At 41.2% G+C, this 19,605-nt stretch overlaps 1 protein-coding gene across 1 annotated transcript in view; it reads left to right on the top strand.

Moving 5' to 3' along the window:
• The window catches only part of ANKRD42 (ankyrin repeat domain 42), a 57,425-nt gene extending 42,852 nt beyond the window's left edge, over positions 1–14,573 (top strand). The window contains exons 10-12 of the mRNA XM_068978134.1: positions 1,642–1,768; positions 9,502–9,646; positions 14,281–14,573. Of these exons, the coding sequence (XP_068834235.1) occupies positions 1,642–1,768; positions 9,502–9,646; positions 14,281–14,370 (362 nt within the window). The 3' untranslated portion in view covers positions 14,371–14,573. The remainder of the gene's footprint in view (positions 1–1,641; positions 1,769–9,501; positions 9,647–14,280) is intronic.
• The last annotated feature ends 5,032 nt before the right edge of the window (positions 14,574–19,605 follow it).

A 19,605-nucleotide genomic window follows, 5' to 3' on the forward strand; every position in this document is an offset into this window, starting at 1 on the left:
TACTAGAATTTCCAAAAATGAACTGGTGATTTGTAGAATTTCAGTGTCTTCTGAAATTATTTGAGCAGGAGATATTTGTGAAGTATCATTGAAGATATCAGTGAATCACAAAATTTTTAAAAGATGTTTTGGGAAGACCATGAATGAAACTAGAACAAGTCTCTTCTTGGAACACTAGGTTTTGCAAGACCACCTGCAGGGGACTGGTTGGATTTCTTGTCATTTCAGAATTCTTGGAACTGAGTTTCAGTTCAGAGCATTCTTCAGTGAGTCAGGTTTAGGGTCATGGCATCATAGAACCCTGGAACCATTTGAGGTTTGGCTCCTGGCTCAACACTCCTGTCACATCATCCAGTCATCCAGCATCCAGTTACTTTCAGTGAAGACACTCACTGCTGCCCAGGTGGCCCATTTCTACCTTCTGACAGGGTTCTTGTGAGGATTAAAATGTACAAGGCACTTAGCGTAGTGTCCTGACCATCATAGGCACTCCACAAATGCACGATAATTCTTACCACTTTTATTTCAAGTTTCACCTTTGTTAAGATCTCTCTTCCTGGAGCTAATCCTGAGTAGTCGTAGCTCTTAGAATCCCACAGAACAGCTTTTTCAAAACATAGCCTTCAAATATTAAAGATTAGATAAACAGTCACAATTCTTTCAATCTTATGTAACATAAAAAAAAAAAAGTCTCCTTATTTGCTTGGTGGTGGTTACGGTGGATCCCAAACCTGTCTGCACATCTGGATTGTCAGAGGAGCTCCTATGGGGTATGAAGACCTGAATTTGTAGGACTGATACGGGTTCAAACATATGCATTTTAAAAAGTGCCTAAGTTGATTCTGATGTGTGCAGTTTGGAACCTGCAGCTCTAACCAACTGAGAGATAAATCAGAGGAAGTGATTTGTTAACCTAGTTGTATGGCAGAGTTTCTCAGCTTCTGTACTATTGACATTTTGGGCCAGATCCTTATTTGTTGAGGGGGTTCTCGTGTATATTTTAAGATCTTTAGTAGCATCCTGAGCCTCTACGTGCCAGTAGCCTGTTTCCCTTCATCCTCCATCAAGTTAAAAGGTCTCCAGATATTGTCGCATACTCCTTGAAGGAGAAAATCAACCCAGGTTGAGAGCTAGTACCACAAAGGACAGAAAAATCTTACTTTTCATAGTTGGAGAATAGCTCAAAGCAGCTATCCGCAAACTTCCTTCTCAGTATCATCTTTTGAAGGTACTACAAGTGACTAATGACAAAATTTGGGAATTGTATTAGTTCTGCTTTATCTTAAGGAAATCAAGCATATTTCAGTTTTTCTAATTTTCTGACATAATTAGATTATGTGTGGTCGGTACTCCTAAAACACTGCTGGCCAGCCTCCCTCCCTCCCTGTTCGTAATAATAGCAGTAACAGTGATACATCCTCCAGCATCAGTATTGGCCAGTTAGGTATTTCACTGTTTGTTCACCCTAATACTCTGCTACTGGTGTTTATCCTTCTATGTAGACACCTCCCTCCTTCCCTCCCCTTCCCCTGACCTTGCAGACACGGTTCTAGAGGAAGAATATGCTTCAGGGCCAGCCTCCTGTGAGCACATGGGCTGTTACCTGTCTAAACTAGGTTGCTATTCAACTCTGTCTTGCAGTGAGAGCTTATAAGAAAATCGTAGAATTGAGACACCTCCTTGAAATTGCTGAGAGCAACTATAAACACTTGGGAGGAATAACAGAAGAAGATATAAAGCAGAAGAAAGAACAGCTCGAGTCTGCAAAGTAATGTCTTCAAAACTAGTGATTTGTTTTCACTTACCTTTCTAAATGCCATGTGAGGGTTTGTTGCTGAACAACTTGTTTTTTCATCCCACCAAAGGGTTTGAGTTTCCAATCTGTTTTCCTCTTAAACTCTCAGATGGAGAAGGTGTTAAGATTTTTAAAAAATTGTAGTAAAATATGCGTAACATAAAATGTGTCGCCTTAACTGTTTTTAAGGTAGAATTCAGTCATGTTATGTACATTGACATTTTCACACAACTGTTCTCCAGAACTTGCTATCTTGCAAAACTAAAACATTATAAGGAGAAGTTGTTGTTTTTGAGACAGCTATTTCGAGATTTTCAGCCAACACAGTCTCTAGCCATCCCTGTCATATTGGACTTCTGCTCACAAGTGTGTGACCCAGTCCTGTGTTCATGGATGGTGGTGTCCCCCAGAATGCTCGCAAGCCTGGAGGCAGTGAGGGCCCCCTCACCTTTCACTTCTGCACCCAAGGGCGGCTCTCAGCACATCTGGCCCCTCTCTAGTTGATGAACAGCTGCTGAGACCGAGGGTGTCAAGTGCTTATTCCTCCCACTCTGCTCTGCTAGTCTGTCTCCTTTCCACAGTGCACAGAGAACGCAGGCAGGCAGGAGGGAGACTTCTGCTTTTAGCAAACGTGGGTCTTTAAAGAGCGGAGCACATGGGTTCTTTGCTTTCCCTGCCCTTTCCTTTCATTGGATTCTCTCCCTCCTCGTTAGAACCTCCTATTTCCCTTTCATTCATCCTCTTCTGCATCTAGTCTCAGTAAGAGATCTGGTAATTTATTCAAAGTAACATCTAAGTTTTTGATAAGCTATCTTTCCATGGATATTTGAAAGTTGTGGTAGACCAAAAAAATTTTTATTTTAATCAGAGTGTCTTTGTATTTCATAAATCACATCATACAAGTAGCTATCCACTGCCTCTGTAAAGTCTTTGAGATGTAGAATGTTTTTAGTATTGGCCTCTGCCTAAGAGCCTAGCTAAAATTTCTTAGATCCCTTGTAGTCTGGAAAAGTACTTTACAGTGGAGCAATTATTTCCTAGATAATGAGCTTTACATTTTGTTCCCTTTACTTCTGAGACAGATTACTATAGTGCTTGTACTGTTGATACTTCTGAGCTCTGCTGTATGCTAGACACTAGGTAAGCCTCTCATATATATTGTTTTATGCAACCTTCATACTTCCATGAGCTATTCTCTCACTATGTGGATTAGGAAACCAAGATGTAACTTACAGGTGAAGAGACTTGCATGAAGTCACAGAGGACTAAGGGTGAGGGGTGGAGCCAAGATCTGGCCTGAATCTACTGACTTCAAATCTATTAGCCAAGGTCATTACAATTTTAATAGCCTTCTTGTTATTGTTGTTCAGTCACTAAGTCGTGTCTGACTCTTTGTGACCCCATAGACTGTAGCATGCCAGGCTCCTCTGTCCGCCATTAACTCCAAGAGTTTGCTCAGATTCATGTCCATTGAGTTGGTGATACTATCTAACCATCTCATCCTCTGTTGCCTCCTTATCCTTTTGCCTTCAGCCTTTCCCAGCTTCAGGGTCTTTTTCAATGAGTTGACTCTTTGCATCAGGTGGCCAAAGTATTGAAGCTTCAGCATCAGTCCTACCAATGAATATTCAGGGTTGGTTTCCTTTAGGATTGATTAGTTTGATCTTCTTGCAGTCCAGGGGACTCTTGAGAGTCTTCTCCAGCACCACAATTTGAAAGCATCAATTCTTTGGTGCTCAGTTTTCTTTATGGTCCAGCTCTCACATTCGTACATGACTACTGGACAAACCATAGCTTTGATTATATGGACCTTTGTTGGCAAAGTGATCTCTGCTTTTTAATACACTGCCTAGGTTTGTCATAACTTTCCTTCTAAGGAGCAAGCGCCTTTTAATTTCATGGCTGCAGTCATTGTCCACAGTGATTTTCAAGCCCCCCAAAATAAAATCTGTCACTGCTTCTACTTTTCTCCCCTTCTATTTGCCATAAAGTGATGGGACCAGATGCCATGGTCTTCCTTTTTTTTAAAGTTGATTTTCTAAATTAGTTTAATTGGAGAATAATTACAATATTGTGATGGTTTTCCCCATACATTGGGACTTTCCATGTGGCGCTAGGGTAAAGAACCTGCTGTCAATGCACGAGATGTAAAAGACACAGGTTCGATCCCTGGGTCAGGAAGATCCCCTGGGGGAGGGCATGGCAACCCATTCCAGTGTTCTTGCCTGAAGAATCCCATGGACAGAGGAGTCTGGCAGGCTACAGTCCATAGGGTTGCACAGAGTTGGACACGACTGTGTGAGAATAATTGGAGAATAATTACTTTATAACATTGTGATGGTTTTTCTCATACATTGACATGAATCAGCCATGGGTCCCCCCATCCTGAACCCCCCTCCCACCTTTCTCCCACCCCATCCCTATGGTTTGTCCCAGAGCACCAGCTTTGAGTGCCCTGCTTCATGCATCAAACTTGCAGTGGTCATCTGTTTCACATATGGTAATATACATGTTTCAGGGCTATTCTCTCCAATCACTGCACCCTTGCCTTCTCCGACAGAGTCCAAAAGTCTGTTTGCATCTGTGTCTCTTTTGCTGCCTTGCATATAGGATTGTTGTTACCATCTTTCTGAATTCCACATATGTGTTAATATATAGTATTGGTGTTTCTCTTTCTGACTTCACTCTATAATAGGTTCCAGTTTTATCCACTTCATTGGAACTGACTTAAATGTGTTCCTTTTTATAGCGGAGTAATATTCCATTGTGTATATATACCACAACTTCTTTATTCATTCTTCTGCTGATGGACATCCATGTCCTAGCTGTTGTAAACAGTGCTGCAATGAACATTGGGGTACATGTGTCTCTTTCAATTCTGGTTTGCTCAGTGTGAATGCCTAGCAGTGGGATTGCTGGGTTGTATGGCAGTTCTATTCCCAGTTTTTTAAGGAATCTCCACACTGTTCTCCATAGTGGCTGTACTAGTTTGCATTCCCACCGATAGTATAAGAGAGTTCCCTTTTCTCCACACCATCTCCAGCATTTATTGTTGGTAGACTTTTTGATAACAGCCATTTTGACTGGCTTGAGATGATATCTCATTGTAGTTTTGCTTTGCATTTCTCTAGTAATGAGTGATGTTGACCATCTTTTCATGTGTTTGTTAGCCATCTGTATGTCTTCTTTGGAGAAATGTTTGTTTAGGTCTTTTTTGCCACTTTTTGATTGGGTTGTTTGTTTTTCTGGTATTGAGCTGCATGAGCTGCTTGTATATTTTGGAGATTAATTCTTTGTCAGTTGCTTCATTTGCTATTATTTTCTTCCATTCTGAGGGCTGTGTTTTCACCTTGCTTATAGTTTCCCTCATTGCTCAGAAGCTTTTAAGTTTAATTAGGTCCCACTTGTTTATTTTTGTTTTTATCTCCATTACTTGGAGGTGGGTCATAGAGGATCTTGCTGTGATTTATGTCATCAAATGTTCTGCCTATGTTTTCCTCTTAAGAGTTTCATAGTTTCTGGTCTTACATTTGGATCTTTAATCCATTTTGAGTTTATGTTTGTGTATGGTGTTAGAAAGTGTTCTAATTTCATTCTTTTATATGTGGTTGACCAGTTTTCCCAGCACTGTTTGTTAAAGAGATTGTCTTTTCCCCATTGTATATTTTTGCCTCCTTTGTCAAAGATAAGGTGTCCACAGGTGCTTGGGTTTACTACTGGGCTTTCTGTTTTGTTCCATTGATCTCTGTTTCTGTCTTGTGCCAGTACCATCCTGTCTTGATGACTGTAGCTTTGTAGTGTCATCTGAAGTCAGGAAGGTTGTTGATTCCTCTAGTTCCATTCTTCTTTCTCAAGATTGCTTTGGTTATTCGAGGTATTTTGTGTTTCCATACAAAGTGTGAAATTATATGTTCTAGTTCTGTGAAAAATACTGTTGGTAGCTTGATAGGGATTGCATTGAATCTATAGATTGTTCTGGGTAGTATACTTATTTTCACTATATTGACTCTTCCAATCCACAAACATGGTATATTTCTCCATCTGTTTGTGTCATCTTTGATTTCTTTCATCAATGTTTTATAGTTTTCTATATATTGGTCTTTTGTTTCTTTAGGAAAATTTATTCCTGAGTATTTTATTCTTTTTGTTGCAGTGGTGAATGGGATTGTTTCCTTAATTTCTCTATTTTTTCATTGTTAGTATATAGGATTGCAAGGGATTTCTGTGTATTACTTTTATATCCTGCAACTTTACTGTGTTTTGATTAGTTCTAGTAATTTTCTGGTGGCATCTTTAGGGTTTTCTTTGTAGAGGATCATGTCATCTGCAAACAGTGCAAGTTTTACTTCTTCTTTTCCAGTCTGGATTCCTTTTATTTCTTTTTCTTCTCTGATTGCTGTGGCTAGGACTTCCAAAACTACGTTGAATAGTAGTGGGCAACCATGTCTTGTTCCTGATTTTAGAGGAAATGTTTTCAGTTTTTCTCCATTGAGAATTAATGTTTGTTGGGGTTTGTCATATATAGCTTTTTTCATGTTGAGGTGTATTCCTTCTGTGTCTGCTTTCTGGAGAGTTTTTATCATAAATGGGTGTTGAGTTTTGTCAAAGGCTTTCTCTGCATCTTTTGAGATAATCATATGGTTTTTAATCTTTCAGTTTGTTAATGTTTATCACATTGATTGACTTGGGAATATTGAAGAATCTGTTCATCCTTGGGATAAAGCCCACTTGATCATGATGTATGATCTTTTTAATATGTTGTTGGTTTCTGTTTGCTAGAACTTTGTTGAGGATTTTTGCATCTATGTTCATCAGTGATATTGGCCTGTAATTTTCTTTTTTTGTGGCGTCTTTGTCTGGTTTTGGTATTAGGGTGACGGTGGCCTCATAGAACGAGTTTGAGAGTTGCTTCCCTCTGCAATTTCCTGGAAGAGTTTGAGTAGGATAGGTGTTAGCTCTTCTCTAAATTTTTGGTAGCATTCACCTGTGAAGCCATCTGGTCCTGGGGTTTGTTTGTTGGAAGATTTTTGATTACAGTTTTGATTTCTGTGCTTGTGATTGATCTGTTCAGATTTTCTATTTCTTCCTGATTCAGTTTTGGAAGGTTATACTTTTCTAAGAATTTGTCTATTTGTTCCATAATGTTAAGTTTTAAACCAGCTTTTTCACACTCCCCTTTTACTCTTATCAAGAGACTCTTTAGTTCCTCTTCACTTTCTGTCATTAGAGTGGTATCATCTGCATATCTGAGGTTGTTGATATTTCTCCTAGTGATCTTGATTCCAGCTTGTGCTTCATCCAGCCCAGATGTTATATTCTGCATATAAATTAAATAAGTGAAGTAAGTGAAGTCACTCAGTTGTGTCTGACTCTTTGTGACCCCATGGACTGTAGCCCACCAGGCTCCTCCATCCATGGAATTTTCTAGGCAAGAATACTAGAGTGGGTTGCCATTTCCTTCTCCAGGGGATCTTCCCAACCCAGGGATTGAACCCAGGTCTCCTGCATTGCAGGCAGATGCTTTACCATCTGAGCCACCAGGGAATAGGGTGACGATATACAGCTTTGATGTCCTCCTTTCCCAGTTTTGAACCAGTCAGTTGTTCCATGTCTGATTCTAACTGTTGCTTCTTGACCCACATACAGGTTTCTCAGGAGACAGATAAGGTGGTCTGACACTCCCATCTCTTTAAGAATTTTCCACAGCTTGTTGTGATCCACACAGTCAAAGGTATTAGTGTAGTCAATGAAGCAGAAGTAGATGTTTTTCTGGAATTCGCTTGGTTTTTCCATGATCCATCCACTTGTTTGTTCCCCATTAGTACATCCTAAGACATTTATTCTTTGGATACAAACTCCTGATACTAGATGTAAATGTAAAGAAAACCTGGCTAAGAATTGGTCAAGGAATGTCCTTTTGATTTTTTAATTAGTTAGATGAAACTTGGAATCAGTCATGGGGCTGAGTTTCTTTTTCCTGTTTTCTGAATTCTAGGTTTCCATAGTTATGTTGTTCTTTCCTATCCCCAGCCTCAACCCCACTCACTTCCATACTAGAGCTACTATTGTTTATTCTTAGATTGCCCTCTTTGAGACCTGACATCCAACTCAGCCTGCCTTGGGAGTTCTGGTCCCCTCATCATCCCAATAAGGCAGAAAATAACTCTGGTTCAAATCCTAGCATCACTAGTCTGGGTTTATTTTTGTTTATTTTCACATCGTCCTGATATGTCTCCCAACTCCTCGTCCCTGCTCCTTCCTCTCCCACTCTCATACCCTGTGGTCTGTTAATCATGTTAAAACCTAAGCAGATAAATCTCACCTATTGTTCACTGAAAGAAGCCAGGCCCACAAACGTATATAATGTACAACTTCATTTATGAGCAGCTGCTGCTGCTGCTAAGTTGCCTCAGTCGTGTCTGACTCGGTGCAACCCCAGGGATGGCAGCCCACCAGGCTCCCCTGTCCCTGGGATTCTCCAGGCAAGAACACTGGAGTGGGGTGCCATTTCCTTCTCCAGTGCATGAAAGTGAAAAGTAAAAGTGAAGTTGCTCAGTCGTGTACGACTCCTAGCAACCCCATGGACTGCAGCCTACCAGGCTCCTCCGTCCATGGGAGTTGCCAGGCAAGAGTACTGGAGTGGGTTGCCATTGCCTTCTCCAGTTGATGAGCAGAGACAAAGCTAATCTAACATGATAGGTGTTCAGAAGTTTGGGTGTTTGTTCAAAGCGAAGATTGCCTGGGGAGAATGTGAGGAACTTTCTGAGATGACAGACAGAATTGTTTTGTATCTTGGTAGTCATGGTGGATGCAAAGGTGTACACATTATTGGAAACTCATTGAATGGAATTCCCTGGTGGTCCAGTGGTTAAAGAGCCTGTCCTTCCACTGCAGGGGGCACATGCTGCATGGCCTGGCCATGAAACAAGAAAAGAAAAGAAACTCATTGAATTGTTTACTTGATATTTGTGTAATCACACAAAGTGAATTCTACATCATTAGAAAGAAAGCTGAACAAAGCGAAAGAAATCTAAGTTATTATAGTCCTGCTCTCTCTCTGTTGAGACCCTCCAATGGCTTCCTGTTTCACTGAGTGAAGCCTGGTCCTCCCTGTGACCTGTACAACCCTGCTTGTTCTGGCTTCTTTTACCTCTCGGACTCTACTCCAGTCATACTCGCTTCCAGTTTTCTTCTAGTTCCCCAGGCATTTCTCTGCCTCAGGACCTTTGCACTTGCTGTTCTGTCTGGGATGCTCTTTCCCGGGATGTCCACTTAATTATCTCTTATTTCCTTTGGAGTTCTGCTCACAAGCCCCCTTCTCAGTAAGGCGTTCCCTGGTCACTGTGTATGAAATATTAACCCCTTCCTCTACAACATCGTCTATGACTATCTTGCTCTATTTTTCCCCTCCCTAGCATTTATTACCTTCCAACATACTTACATTTAAGTACATATATTTTCTTATTTATTTTCTTTACTGTCTTTCTGTCCTGCCTAAGAAAGCCCCATGAGGGCAGAAACGGCCTACTTTGTTCACTACTTTATTTCCAGGATCTAGATCAGTGTGAGCTCACAGTAGACTTTTAATACATATTTGTTGAATACATGATTTATTTGCCTTAAATGTAATGTATGGATACTTTTCACTATTACCAGAAATAATTACTAGTTGATATTGGTTGATTGAAAACAAAATTTTTTGACAGGACTATCAAAGAGCTGCAGGGCCAGCTCGAGTATGAACGATTACGCAGAGAGAAGTTAGAATGTCAGCTGGATGAGTATCGAGTGGAGGTGGATCAACTCAAGGAGATGCTGGAAAAAACTCAGGTCCCCAACTTTGTGGCTGTGGTTGGTATCCTTCTCAACACGTTTATGTTTCTCAAGAGACAGTATATAAGAGTAGCTAAGAGTACAAGCTTTGGATGGCGCTATTTGGGTTTGAATTCCAGCTACAACCATTTTTTGGTTTGGACAAGTCATTTAACCTTTCTGTGCCTTAGGTATAAATTGGAGATAATTTATAATTTCTAGAGTGTTCTAAGAATGAAAGGAATATATATGTGTGTGTGTATACATATACAAGAGATTAATTAAGAGATTATTAATTTGTACAAAATAAAAAGAAGCCAGGAAGTTTTTATTATAAATCATATTTGAGGTGGTATAGCTCTAGAACAAAATTAACTCACCCATGAGGACTGTAATAACCACTTTAAAAATACTAAAATAATATATGTCCTTGTTAAATGTTAAAAGCAGGGCAGATGCTCCTTCCCATTCTGAGTTGCATTCTCCAGAAGAAGCTGCTGTGGTTTGGTCTCGTATTAGACAACATTCTGTTCACCTGCAAGCACGTGTGTGTATTTCTATATGCAAATACAAACATTTTCTCTGGGTTTTGGTATCTCATCTGTGCTTAATTTTCCAGGGGATATAATTAATCATCATAATCAACCGATTCTCTTCTTTTGCCATGATTGTCTGATCTCATGTTTAGCCCCTGGGGACACTTTAGTATGGAGAGGCTGGCTGGGGAAGTCCTGCGGTGTTGTCTTCTGGACACACACCTTTTATAAACTATCACACTCCAGATCCGCCACCTGTCCACCTTGTGGTGGGAAATCTACCAGCTCCGGTCTCCTCAGAGCAGGGACGTACACTGTTCTTTACTAGATGCCTGTATCTTTTGCTGTACACCTTTTGAGTCAATACAAATTGATGGTCTGCATAGGACATTTTTGGGGCTTTAGCTGTTTATGATTACTCTTTTCTTGCCCAGAAACATGTGTTCCCAGGGTGAGTTTGACATCACGCTCTAGAGCACCTCCTCCCTAAGACCTTGCTCTCTACCAACAATGTGTAGCTCTCAGGAGTGCCGACTTGTGGTCCTGTGCTCTGGGCCCATTGGGTTCTGTGGTCCTGTAGGTTCCACCAGTTTTTGTAAATGAGCAAATGTCACTGACCTCTCATGGAAACTGCTTATTTTCTGTTCTGCAAAAGTTTCTGGGTCTCAATTTCCTCATCTGTAAAATGGGGATAACACCTACCCCATGGGGTATTGATGTTAGATGAAATACTGTGTGAAAATCCTGAGGTATCTTCTGTCTCCAGTATTCATAGTATTACATTCTCCCTTCCTCATATCCTTTCCTATTTTTATCCTTTCTTTCTTTCCATTTTCTACATTTGAGTTGTGTAAACATAGTGGATAAATGTGTAGAGCCCTATGCATCTGAGAGGAGAAGGAATTAGTTTATTTTGGAGTCTAAACACATAAAGTATAAATAAAATGAACTTTGGATTCTGTACTTACTTTTATAGAGGCTTCAAGAAGCTCTCACTAAATCTTTCCCCTGCTACCTGCTGATAAAGAGACCCATGATTGGGTCGCCATCTTAAGATTTTGTAAAATAATCTATAAAAGAATCTGCAATAGAATAATTTTTAGCCAGAAAATAATTTCTTAGGCTAGTTTGATGTAATGCACTTAAATCATTTCTTTATAACTGGTTTTGATAATAACTTTCTGTAGTGCTTTCTCATATACTATGTCAGCTTATATTAACCCACCTCACAAGCTTGTTGTTTTCTATTCTCTTACATGTAGCCTACCTTTTCCTGAACTTGCCCAACACTTTCCCACTCCCAGGCCTTTGTTTGTTTTGTTTTCATTTGTAAAGTTCATCACACTGCACACTCTTTGGGGTGCTCTTTGATATGTGGCTTCCCTGATGGCTCAGCTGGTAAAGAATCTGCCTGCAAAGCAGGAGACCTGGATTCGATCCCTGGGTCGGGAAGATCCCCTGGAGAAGGGCATGGCAACCCACTCCAGTGTTGCCTGGAAAATTCTTTGGACAAAGGAACCTGGCAGGCTACAGTCCATGGGGTTGGACATGACTGAGCAATTAACACTTTTAATATGTGTATTGTACTTAAAATGTTTACTTAAAAAACTTAAACTAGATGGGAACTCTTAATAGCTTCGGTAGAGATGTCTGTCCACAGATTGAGGCAGCACTGAACTCCTCATGCTTCCGTCTAAAACCAGTGTCATTTGGGAGGTCGTTGGTGTAAAGCTTTGGGCCATGCTTGCTAATCTAGAATGGCCAATGTGGAACTGGTAACGTTCTGTGATTACTTTCAGGTTTAACTTTCTCTTGTTTTCTACCTACAAGGCTGTCGAATGTGGTTGGACTTTGATATGTTCTCTGCTGGGCTTTTCTCTGTCCTGACATCCTAGCCTGTGAGCCCATTAATGGTCCTTGGAACAATCTGAGAGCTTAAGTGAGTTTATCCATGCTGAGCTATTACTGTAAGGAAGGTCTAGAAGTTTGTGATTTGTCTTTGTATTGGTTATACTCTTTTTGACACTCTATTAAGACTTTCCTCACAATCAAGAAAGTGGGATTTACTTCGTTTTAGTTGCGTGTGCTTCCCAGAACTTCTTAGGTTGCATGGAACTTTGTAAAAACAAGAATCCCATATGCCTGTGTCACCAGTTTCATGTGCAGTGGTGTTGGGCTCTTCAACAAACCTGTATATTCTTTCAAATGGAAACTGGTTAATATTTAGAATACATGCATTTTCATAGAGGGGTTGTTGGCTAATGTACACTTAGAATTGCTTTTGGTGCCTAAGCATCCTGATTTATGTGTTTAATCTCTCAGTATTGCAGTTCTTTTCTCCCAAGTTTTGACTAAACTTGGTGAAGAATGTTCCCCAAATGCAAAAACATTTGGAATCTGGAACTTTCAGTGAACACTTACTGGAGGCCTGTTGGGTGCCAAGCACCTATTTTCTTTTGAACTAGCTTATGGTAAGGCTTGGTTTGATAGAACAAGTTACCTATTTGATGTTAGTTGAGGCTTTGGTATTTAATCACTTTCTAGAGTATTTGAGATTGTTAAAAACCTCCTTTAGGAGTTAGCATATATGAAAAATGAAGGAAAATAAATGTTACTGTTAGCAAAAGTCTGGTAACGCTATTAAGCACTAGAAAATTGGCTCTCTCTGACAGGTAGCTTCCTGTCTTTCCCTACATTTTTTGTTTTCTTTCTCTGATTCTTAGTTGGGTGAGGTTAAACTCCTGCCCTACCTCAGTATTTTTCTTTGATGTACATCTTTGCATTCATCCCAATGATCTTGAGGTCCTCCTGTAACCTGGGGGTCAGCTGAGCATCTATTTTTCATCTGCTACTCCACCAGACTCCTGAGTGGGAACCAGCTCTCATGCCTATTTGTACACCTACAGCATGGTATATACAGTACATAGTGCAGTTGTAGGAACTCAGTGAGCACATTTTTTGCTGGAAGACAGAATTGAAGAATGGTTGTAACATGATCTTAGGTGTCAGACAAAATTTGGACTTAGTGTTGTGACCTTGGGGAAAGTTGTTTAATGTCTCGGACTTCTGTCTGTGTCTCTCTAAAATGTTGGTGATACAGCCTGCTTCACCTGTTGTATGTGTAAAGTATGAAGTACAGGGGCACCATCTGCCAAACCCCACTGGAAGGTTTGTTGTTTTTGGTCTCCAGACTGGTTGGTTGGCAAGCTTTTTCAAGAGAAAGGGTCGTATTACTCTATGCACACCAGTGCGTGGCCACTATAAGCTAGCAGATTCTCCATCTATTCCTCGCTCAAGTTTGCAGCTGAGGAAAAGGAACAGATGTGTGATTTTGTTTTCCTAACAGCAGTTTGCTTCTGTGTTCACACACTCGTATGAGTTAAGCTGACTGACCTCATTAGCAAAGGTGTGGGTGGGAACACCTTGGGGACTGCTGCCTCTAGTAGTGGGCTCTCCTCATAAGACATGCGCCTTGTGATGTTCCTGAAACTCCTGCTGCATTCACATCTGTCCTGCTCAACTGAACAGAGCATTTTTGACTAGAAGAATTATTCAAAGATGACTGACATATATGAGTAGCCAGTGTTTCTAGTCTTCTCTTCCTCCTGCCCAGAGCCTTTATTAAGTGAGTCTTCTGTGCTAGATACTGACAATACCAGGATGGATGAGAAATATTCAGAAGTAGTACACAACAGGGTAAAGCACGACACAAGACAAGAGCGGTTAGGATGTGTGAACAGAGAGGGACGTGCGGGACCCTGGAGTGTGACTGCTAGCAGAATGGGGCTTGCTAAGAGTCCAAGGGTGGCATATTAACTTTGTGTTATTTCCTTTAGTAACATGCTGTGTAGTGTTGATCTAAGAGAGAAGCAGGAATGACAAGGTGTTCGGTACTCAGGGTGTGTGAGGGGAAGGCAGGGCTGGCTGATGCCTCCCAGGTTGATAAGTCAGCACATTATGATGCTCTGATGCTTCAGATGTAAGAAGTTATTTACACAAAATTCTAAAAGAGATGTAAACTGGAGTTGAAAATTATTAGCATGGTTTTTTTTTTTTTTAAACAGATAATGTAGAAAGATGAAAATGTGTCTAGCATAGAAACCCTAATATCTAATTTGGCCATCTTTTCCTTTGTAGGAAGATGACATTTCCTGTGAGTTAAGCAAAGAGAAGAGACGAGTGAAGAAGAAGGTGTCTTCTGGAGGAGTTTTTGTGAAAAGGTACTAAGAGATAGCTTTAAATAAACTTGCTTGATTTTTTTCTATTTTTAAATAGATATAAATGTAAATCTATATAAATTCATCTCAGAATTACTCTGATGTGCAGTTATTCCAATTCTGAAGGCAGAAATATATTACGTAGTATCAAAGGGATTAAAATTACATGGACTCAGTTGTATTTCCCCTCCCAATATACTTTTTATATATTTATGTAGGCAACCCAAAACTTTGTATTTGTGAATTATTAATTTTCCAAGTATTTACATAAACTTTAAAATATAATGCAGTTAATAATAAAAAGGTTTACTTATAGATATTAAAGATTATTAAAAGTTCTGTTATGGCTTCATATTAAATTATATTTCTTCTACTTTCTAGAGAGTACTATTTTACCAGTGTAGGCATAGCTTTTTTCCCCCCAACTTTTCAAATGACTTTTAAAAATTAATTTATTTTATTGAGGTATAGTTGATACACAATGTTTATTTCTTCTGTACAACAAAGTGGTCCAGCTACATAAATATACACCCATTCTTTTTCATATTCTTTCCCATGTGGTTTATTACAGGATATTGAATAGAGTTTCCGGTGGTACACAGTAGTACATTATTGTCTGCCCCTTCTGTCTATATAGATAATAGTTTGCATCTGCCAGTCCCAAACTCCCAATCCATCCCTCTCCCACCCGTCCTTCCCTTGGCAACACAGGTTTATTCTATGTTGCTGAGTCTGTATCTGCGTCAGTTAAGATCATTTGTGTCATATATGTACATTCCACATATAAGTGACATGTCTCTAGCATGCTTCATTTAGTATGATAACTTCTAGGTTCATCCATGTTGCTGCAAATGGCACTATTCCATTCTTTTTTATAGCTGAGTAGTGAAGCCGTTCATTTGCTGACAGACACTTGTTTCCACATCTTGGTGGCTGTGAATGGCATTGCTGGGAACAGAGAGGGGTATGCACCTTTCTGAATTATAGTTTTGTCTGCCTGTATGCCCAGGAGTGGGGTTGCTAGATCATATGGCAACTCTAGTTTTTTGAGGAACCTCCATACTGTTTTCCATAGTGGCTGCACCAATTTACATTCCCACCAAGAGTGTAGGACAGTTCCCTTTTCCTCCAGCATTTATTTGTAAATTTTAAACACATGTATTTACTTTTGGCTGCTCTGGGCCTTCTTCGATGTGTGTGGGCTTTGTCTAGTTGCAGTGAGCAGGGGCTGCCCGGCGTCATGGTGCACAGGCTTCCTGTTGTGGACCATGGGCTCTAGGGCTCACGGGCTTAGCTGCCCTGCGACTTGCAGGATCTTCCCAGGCCCGGGATTGAACCCATGTCTCCTGCATTGACAGGCAGATTCTTAATCACTGGACCACCAGGGAAGTCCTGTAGATTTTCTTAATGATTGTTATTCTGACCAGTGAGTGGTGGTACTTCATAGTAGCTTTAATTTCTCTAATAATTAGTGATGTTGACCGTCTTTCATGTGCTTGCTTGTCATATGTATGTCAAATGGCTTGACTGTTAAAGAACATCTGAACTTGGGAGAAAAAGACTAGTAAGTGTTATTTATTTGTTTTCTAAATGTTTGCTTATTGGACTGTGCTGGGCGGGTCTTAGTTGCAGCATGTGGGATCTAGTTCCCTGACCAGGGGTTGAACCTGGGCCTCCTGCATTGGGAGCTCAGTCTTAGTCACTGGACCACCAGGGAAGTTACAAGACTAATAAGTTTTAGAAAAGGACAGCTTTATAATAACAACCAAATATCTCCAGGGAAATTTACATAAAATGAAAATCAGCTCTTGTAAAAAGAAAAAATAGGTAATATGTGTTTGCTAAAAATACACATCTAAATAATCTGCTTTAGAATTCAGCCGTTGTTCTGTCTTGCAAGCTTTATAAGAAAGGAATAGACAAGGTTGATTGGACAGGATGATAATCATATCTAATGATAATCAAGCCCAAAGCCCTTGCTTCACTGGCAGCAGCCTTCTCACCACACCCCAGACTGTCCAGCCTCTAGGCCCTGGCAGATACTTTACATGGTGCTGAAGGCCATTTTGGCCCAGTATCACCAGGACTTGAATGCCTGGACATGAGTGTGTTTGGTTGCTAAGACTTGTTTAGGCTTGTCAAGGGCTATAAGCAAGTGTTAAAAAGTGGCTTACCTATCCTTTCTATAACCCTTATAGTCATTATTGTGCAATAGGCTTTCACTCTGTAGTAAAAATGGTTGTCAGCGTTTATTGGGCACTTTGTATGTGATCTGTGTAAGTTCTTCACATGTATTACTGCTTAATGCCCACCACAGCTTATATGATGGAGGTATAGTACTTGATACATGGAGGTTAAGGAATTCGCCCAGAGTCACACAGCAACATGGAGCTAGGATTCTAACCTTAGGAGGGAAATTTCAGCGTCTGCATTCTTCTTTACCACAACCGGAATTCCCAAGTCCAGCATTTCCCTCCCCTTCGGGGACTTCACACAGCCTTACTTGTTCCTTCAAGCCTGTAACTGTAAGGTAATCCCACCCTGGAACGGTTTCTTCTGTTTGCTCAGTTTTCTCACACTTTGTTGTATTACTTGTTCCACTTTTCTCAGGGCCATATCTCCGTCTGTACCAGTGAGGCAGGAAATACCGGAGAGCGTTTTAACAGAAGCACGCACCCTTGTGGCAGAGGTTCCCTGGCTGTCTCCCAATTTCTCTTCTTTTTCCAAAGTATTAGGATTTACCCGGGCTTGTGGCTCCTCAGGCTAAGGGCTGACTTCTCAGTTTCCTTTGCAGCAGATGCCAGGTTGTGGCTGATAAGAGCGTGAGCAGAAATACCATGTATAACCTTGTGGTCATGTCCCTGAAGGGAAAGGGTTTGCCCACATCTTGCCCCTTTCTTCTTCTGCAATGCGGTACAGCATTGAGTCACTGGACACCGCCAGGAATGAACCTGGACACATGAAAAGAAGAGCCTGGATAGAGCTGCTAAGTACTAGAGAAATGCAAATCAAAACTAGAGTGAGTTATCAAAGAACTTAACTTGGAGATTCTTCTTCTGATTAAGGGTATAAAATCTGGAGTTAAAGTCTGTGTGACTTACCCACTGTGTGACCTTGGCAGCTTCACCGGTGTGACCTTAATTTCACTTAGCTTGTTTCTTTAGCTGTAAAATGAGGATAACCACCTGCCTAAGAGGACTGCTATGACGAACAGGTGAGTTGGTATATATTATTTAGCATATTCATGTTGTATAGTCAGTGTGGCTGTTTTACAGAATGACAGTCACTAATCTCAGTGTTTGTGCATAGCCATTTCCACTGCCTCATTTTTTCCTTTATATTGAGAAAATATTGGGACCCCAGTTCAGAATGGCTTGAAGGACAGGATCATGGAGCTCACTTCCTCCCACAAATACATCAAAAAATGCATCAACACGTGGAACAGTTCTCACAGAATACCTACAAATGCTTGCAGATCTCACAGAACCAAAGCTCCAATCCCCACGTAACTGGGAGGATGAAGGGAAAGGGAGAAGAGGAATTGGGACGGGACCTGCACGCCTGGGAGCGGGCTGTGGAAGAGCGCTCCCTAGGCAGGAGCCTCCTGCGGGGCCGGCAGGCTGGCCGGGACAGGGACAGGTAGGGGACCTCAGGAGCTGGAGGGCGGGGTGGAGTTGGCCCACAGCACTGAAGGGCACAGAGGGACCAACACAGAAGGTCTTGGCCACGTCCCCACACTTCCAGCCCAAGACGCATACCTGCTGGCGTGCGTGGCATCTGGGTGCGGAAACCTGGGCTTCAGCCGAGTCCTGAGGAGAGGACTCAGTCTGCCTGCGCAGGGAGAGCCCAGTGGGTCTGGAGCAGGGTCCAGGCCACGACTGCTTGTGCACACGTGCAGGTGGGGCTGCAGGCCGTGCTGACGGCTGGCCGTCCCGCTGCGGTGCTGGGATGCACTCCAGCAGGCTCCTGCTCTGGTGGACTTTTCGACTAGAACCGCACGCGTGCGTGCACCTGAGGGCCTCTGGGTCACTCGTGGGCTCCAGGGCTGCAGCTCCAGTGGCTTGCATGCTGGTGGCTTGCTGAGTACCTGTGCTCTGAACTAATCACCAGGGCTTGATCCCACAGGAGCAGAATGGAATGAGCGCTGTGTGTAGAAAGGCTGGTCCCAGACAGGAGTGGGGAGAAGTGGCTGGGCTACTGGGGCCTGCTTCTCCTTTAATCTCACTGAACCACCTATGGCAGGGCAGCTGAGGGATTCCAGTGTTGTGCTATCGGAGCTTCCTTCACATGGAGGGAAGACATAGTCCCCCTTAAAATTTTAGTGTATTTTAAATTGTGCAAATGAATAATTTACCTGTTTGCTGTCTTATCTTCAACTGAGATCCTCAGTTCCATGGGAAGCTCTGCATGTGGGGACCAGCATGCCCATAGCAGGCATTATTTAAGTGAGTAAATGTACTGTAGAATTTATTACACTATGATCTTTACTTATTTATATACAAATTTATTTATAATGTGCTGAGAATTTTCTTAGTCAAGTGAATTCTGAGATATTTTAAATCAGAATACAAGATAATGTGTACAGAAAGTTTTGTTTTGCAAACAAGTCAGTTGTTAGATCTTTGAAACAAATTTAGTTGGAAAGTGTCTGATTCTCACTCACTAGACCATATATATATGGGCTGGTCTTTTGACTGCTCTATAATTTGGATTCCCTATTTATAACTAAACAAACAAATGATGGAGGTCATTTTGAGTAACTAATGGCTCATCAAACTTTAAAGGTTTGCCAAGGCATTATGAAACCTTGAAATATTTAGTACATCTTGGCCTTGGCTTCTTATCTGGTTAAAACTGAAGGTCTGAGATGAAATGGTATTTTGTACTTTCCTTGAAATACATATCTTATTAATAGACACCATTATCAAAGAAAATAGACCCAGTAATAGCAAAACAAAAATATAAAATTCCCCGTTATTTTCTTGAGTAGGGATTATATGCCAGTAGACATGTGAAGAAGTGAAGTGAAGTCACTCAGTTGTGTCCGACTCTTTACGACCCCATGGACTGTAGCCTACCGGGCTCCTCCATCCATGGGATTTTTCCAGGCAGGAGTACTGGAGTGGGTTGCCATTTCCTTCTCCAGGGATTGAACCTGGGTCTCCCGCATTGTAGGCAGACACTTTACTGTCTAAGCCACATGTGCTGGATTTTAAAAAGCTTTGGTTATGTAGTAAATTTAAGA

This window comes from Capricornis sumatraensis, chromosome 8, assembly GCF_032405125.1.
Source record: "Capricornis sumatraensis isolate serow.1 chromosome 8, serow.2, whole genome shotgun sequence".
NCBI classification, from domain to species: Eukaryota; Metazoa; Chordata; class Mammalia; order Artiodactyla; family Bovidae; genus Capricornis; species Capricornis sumatraensis.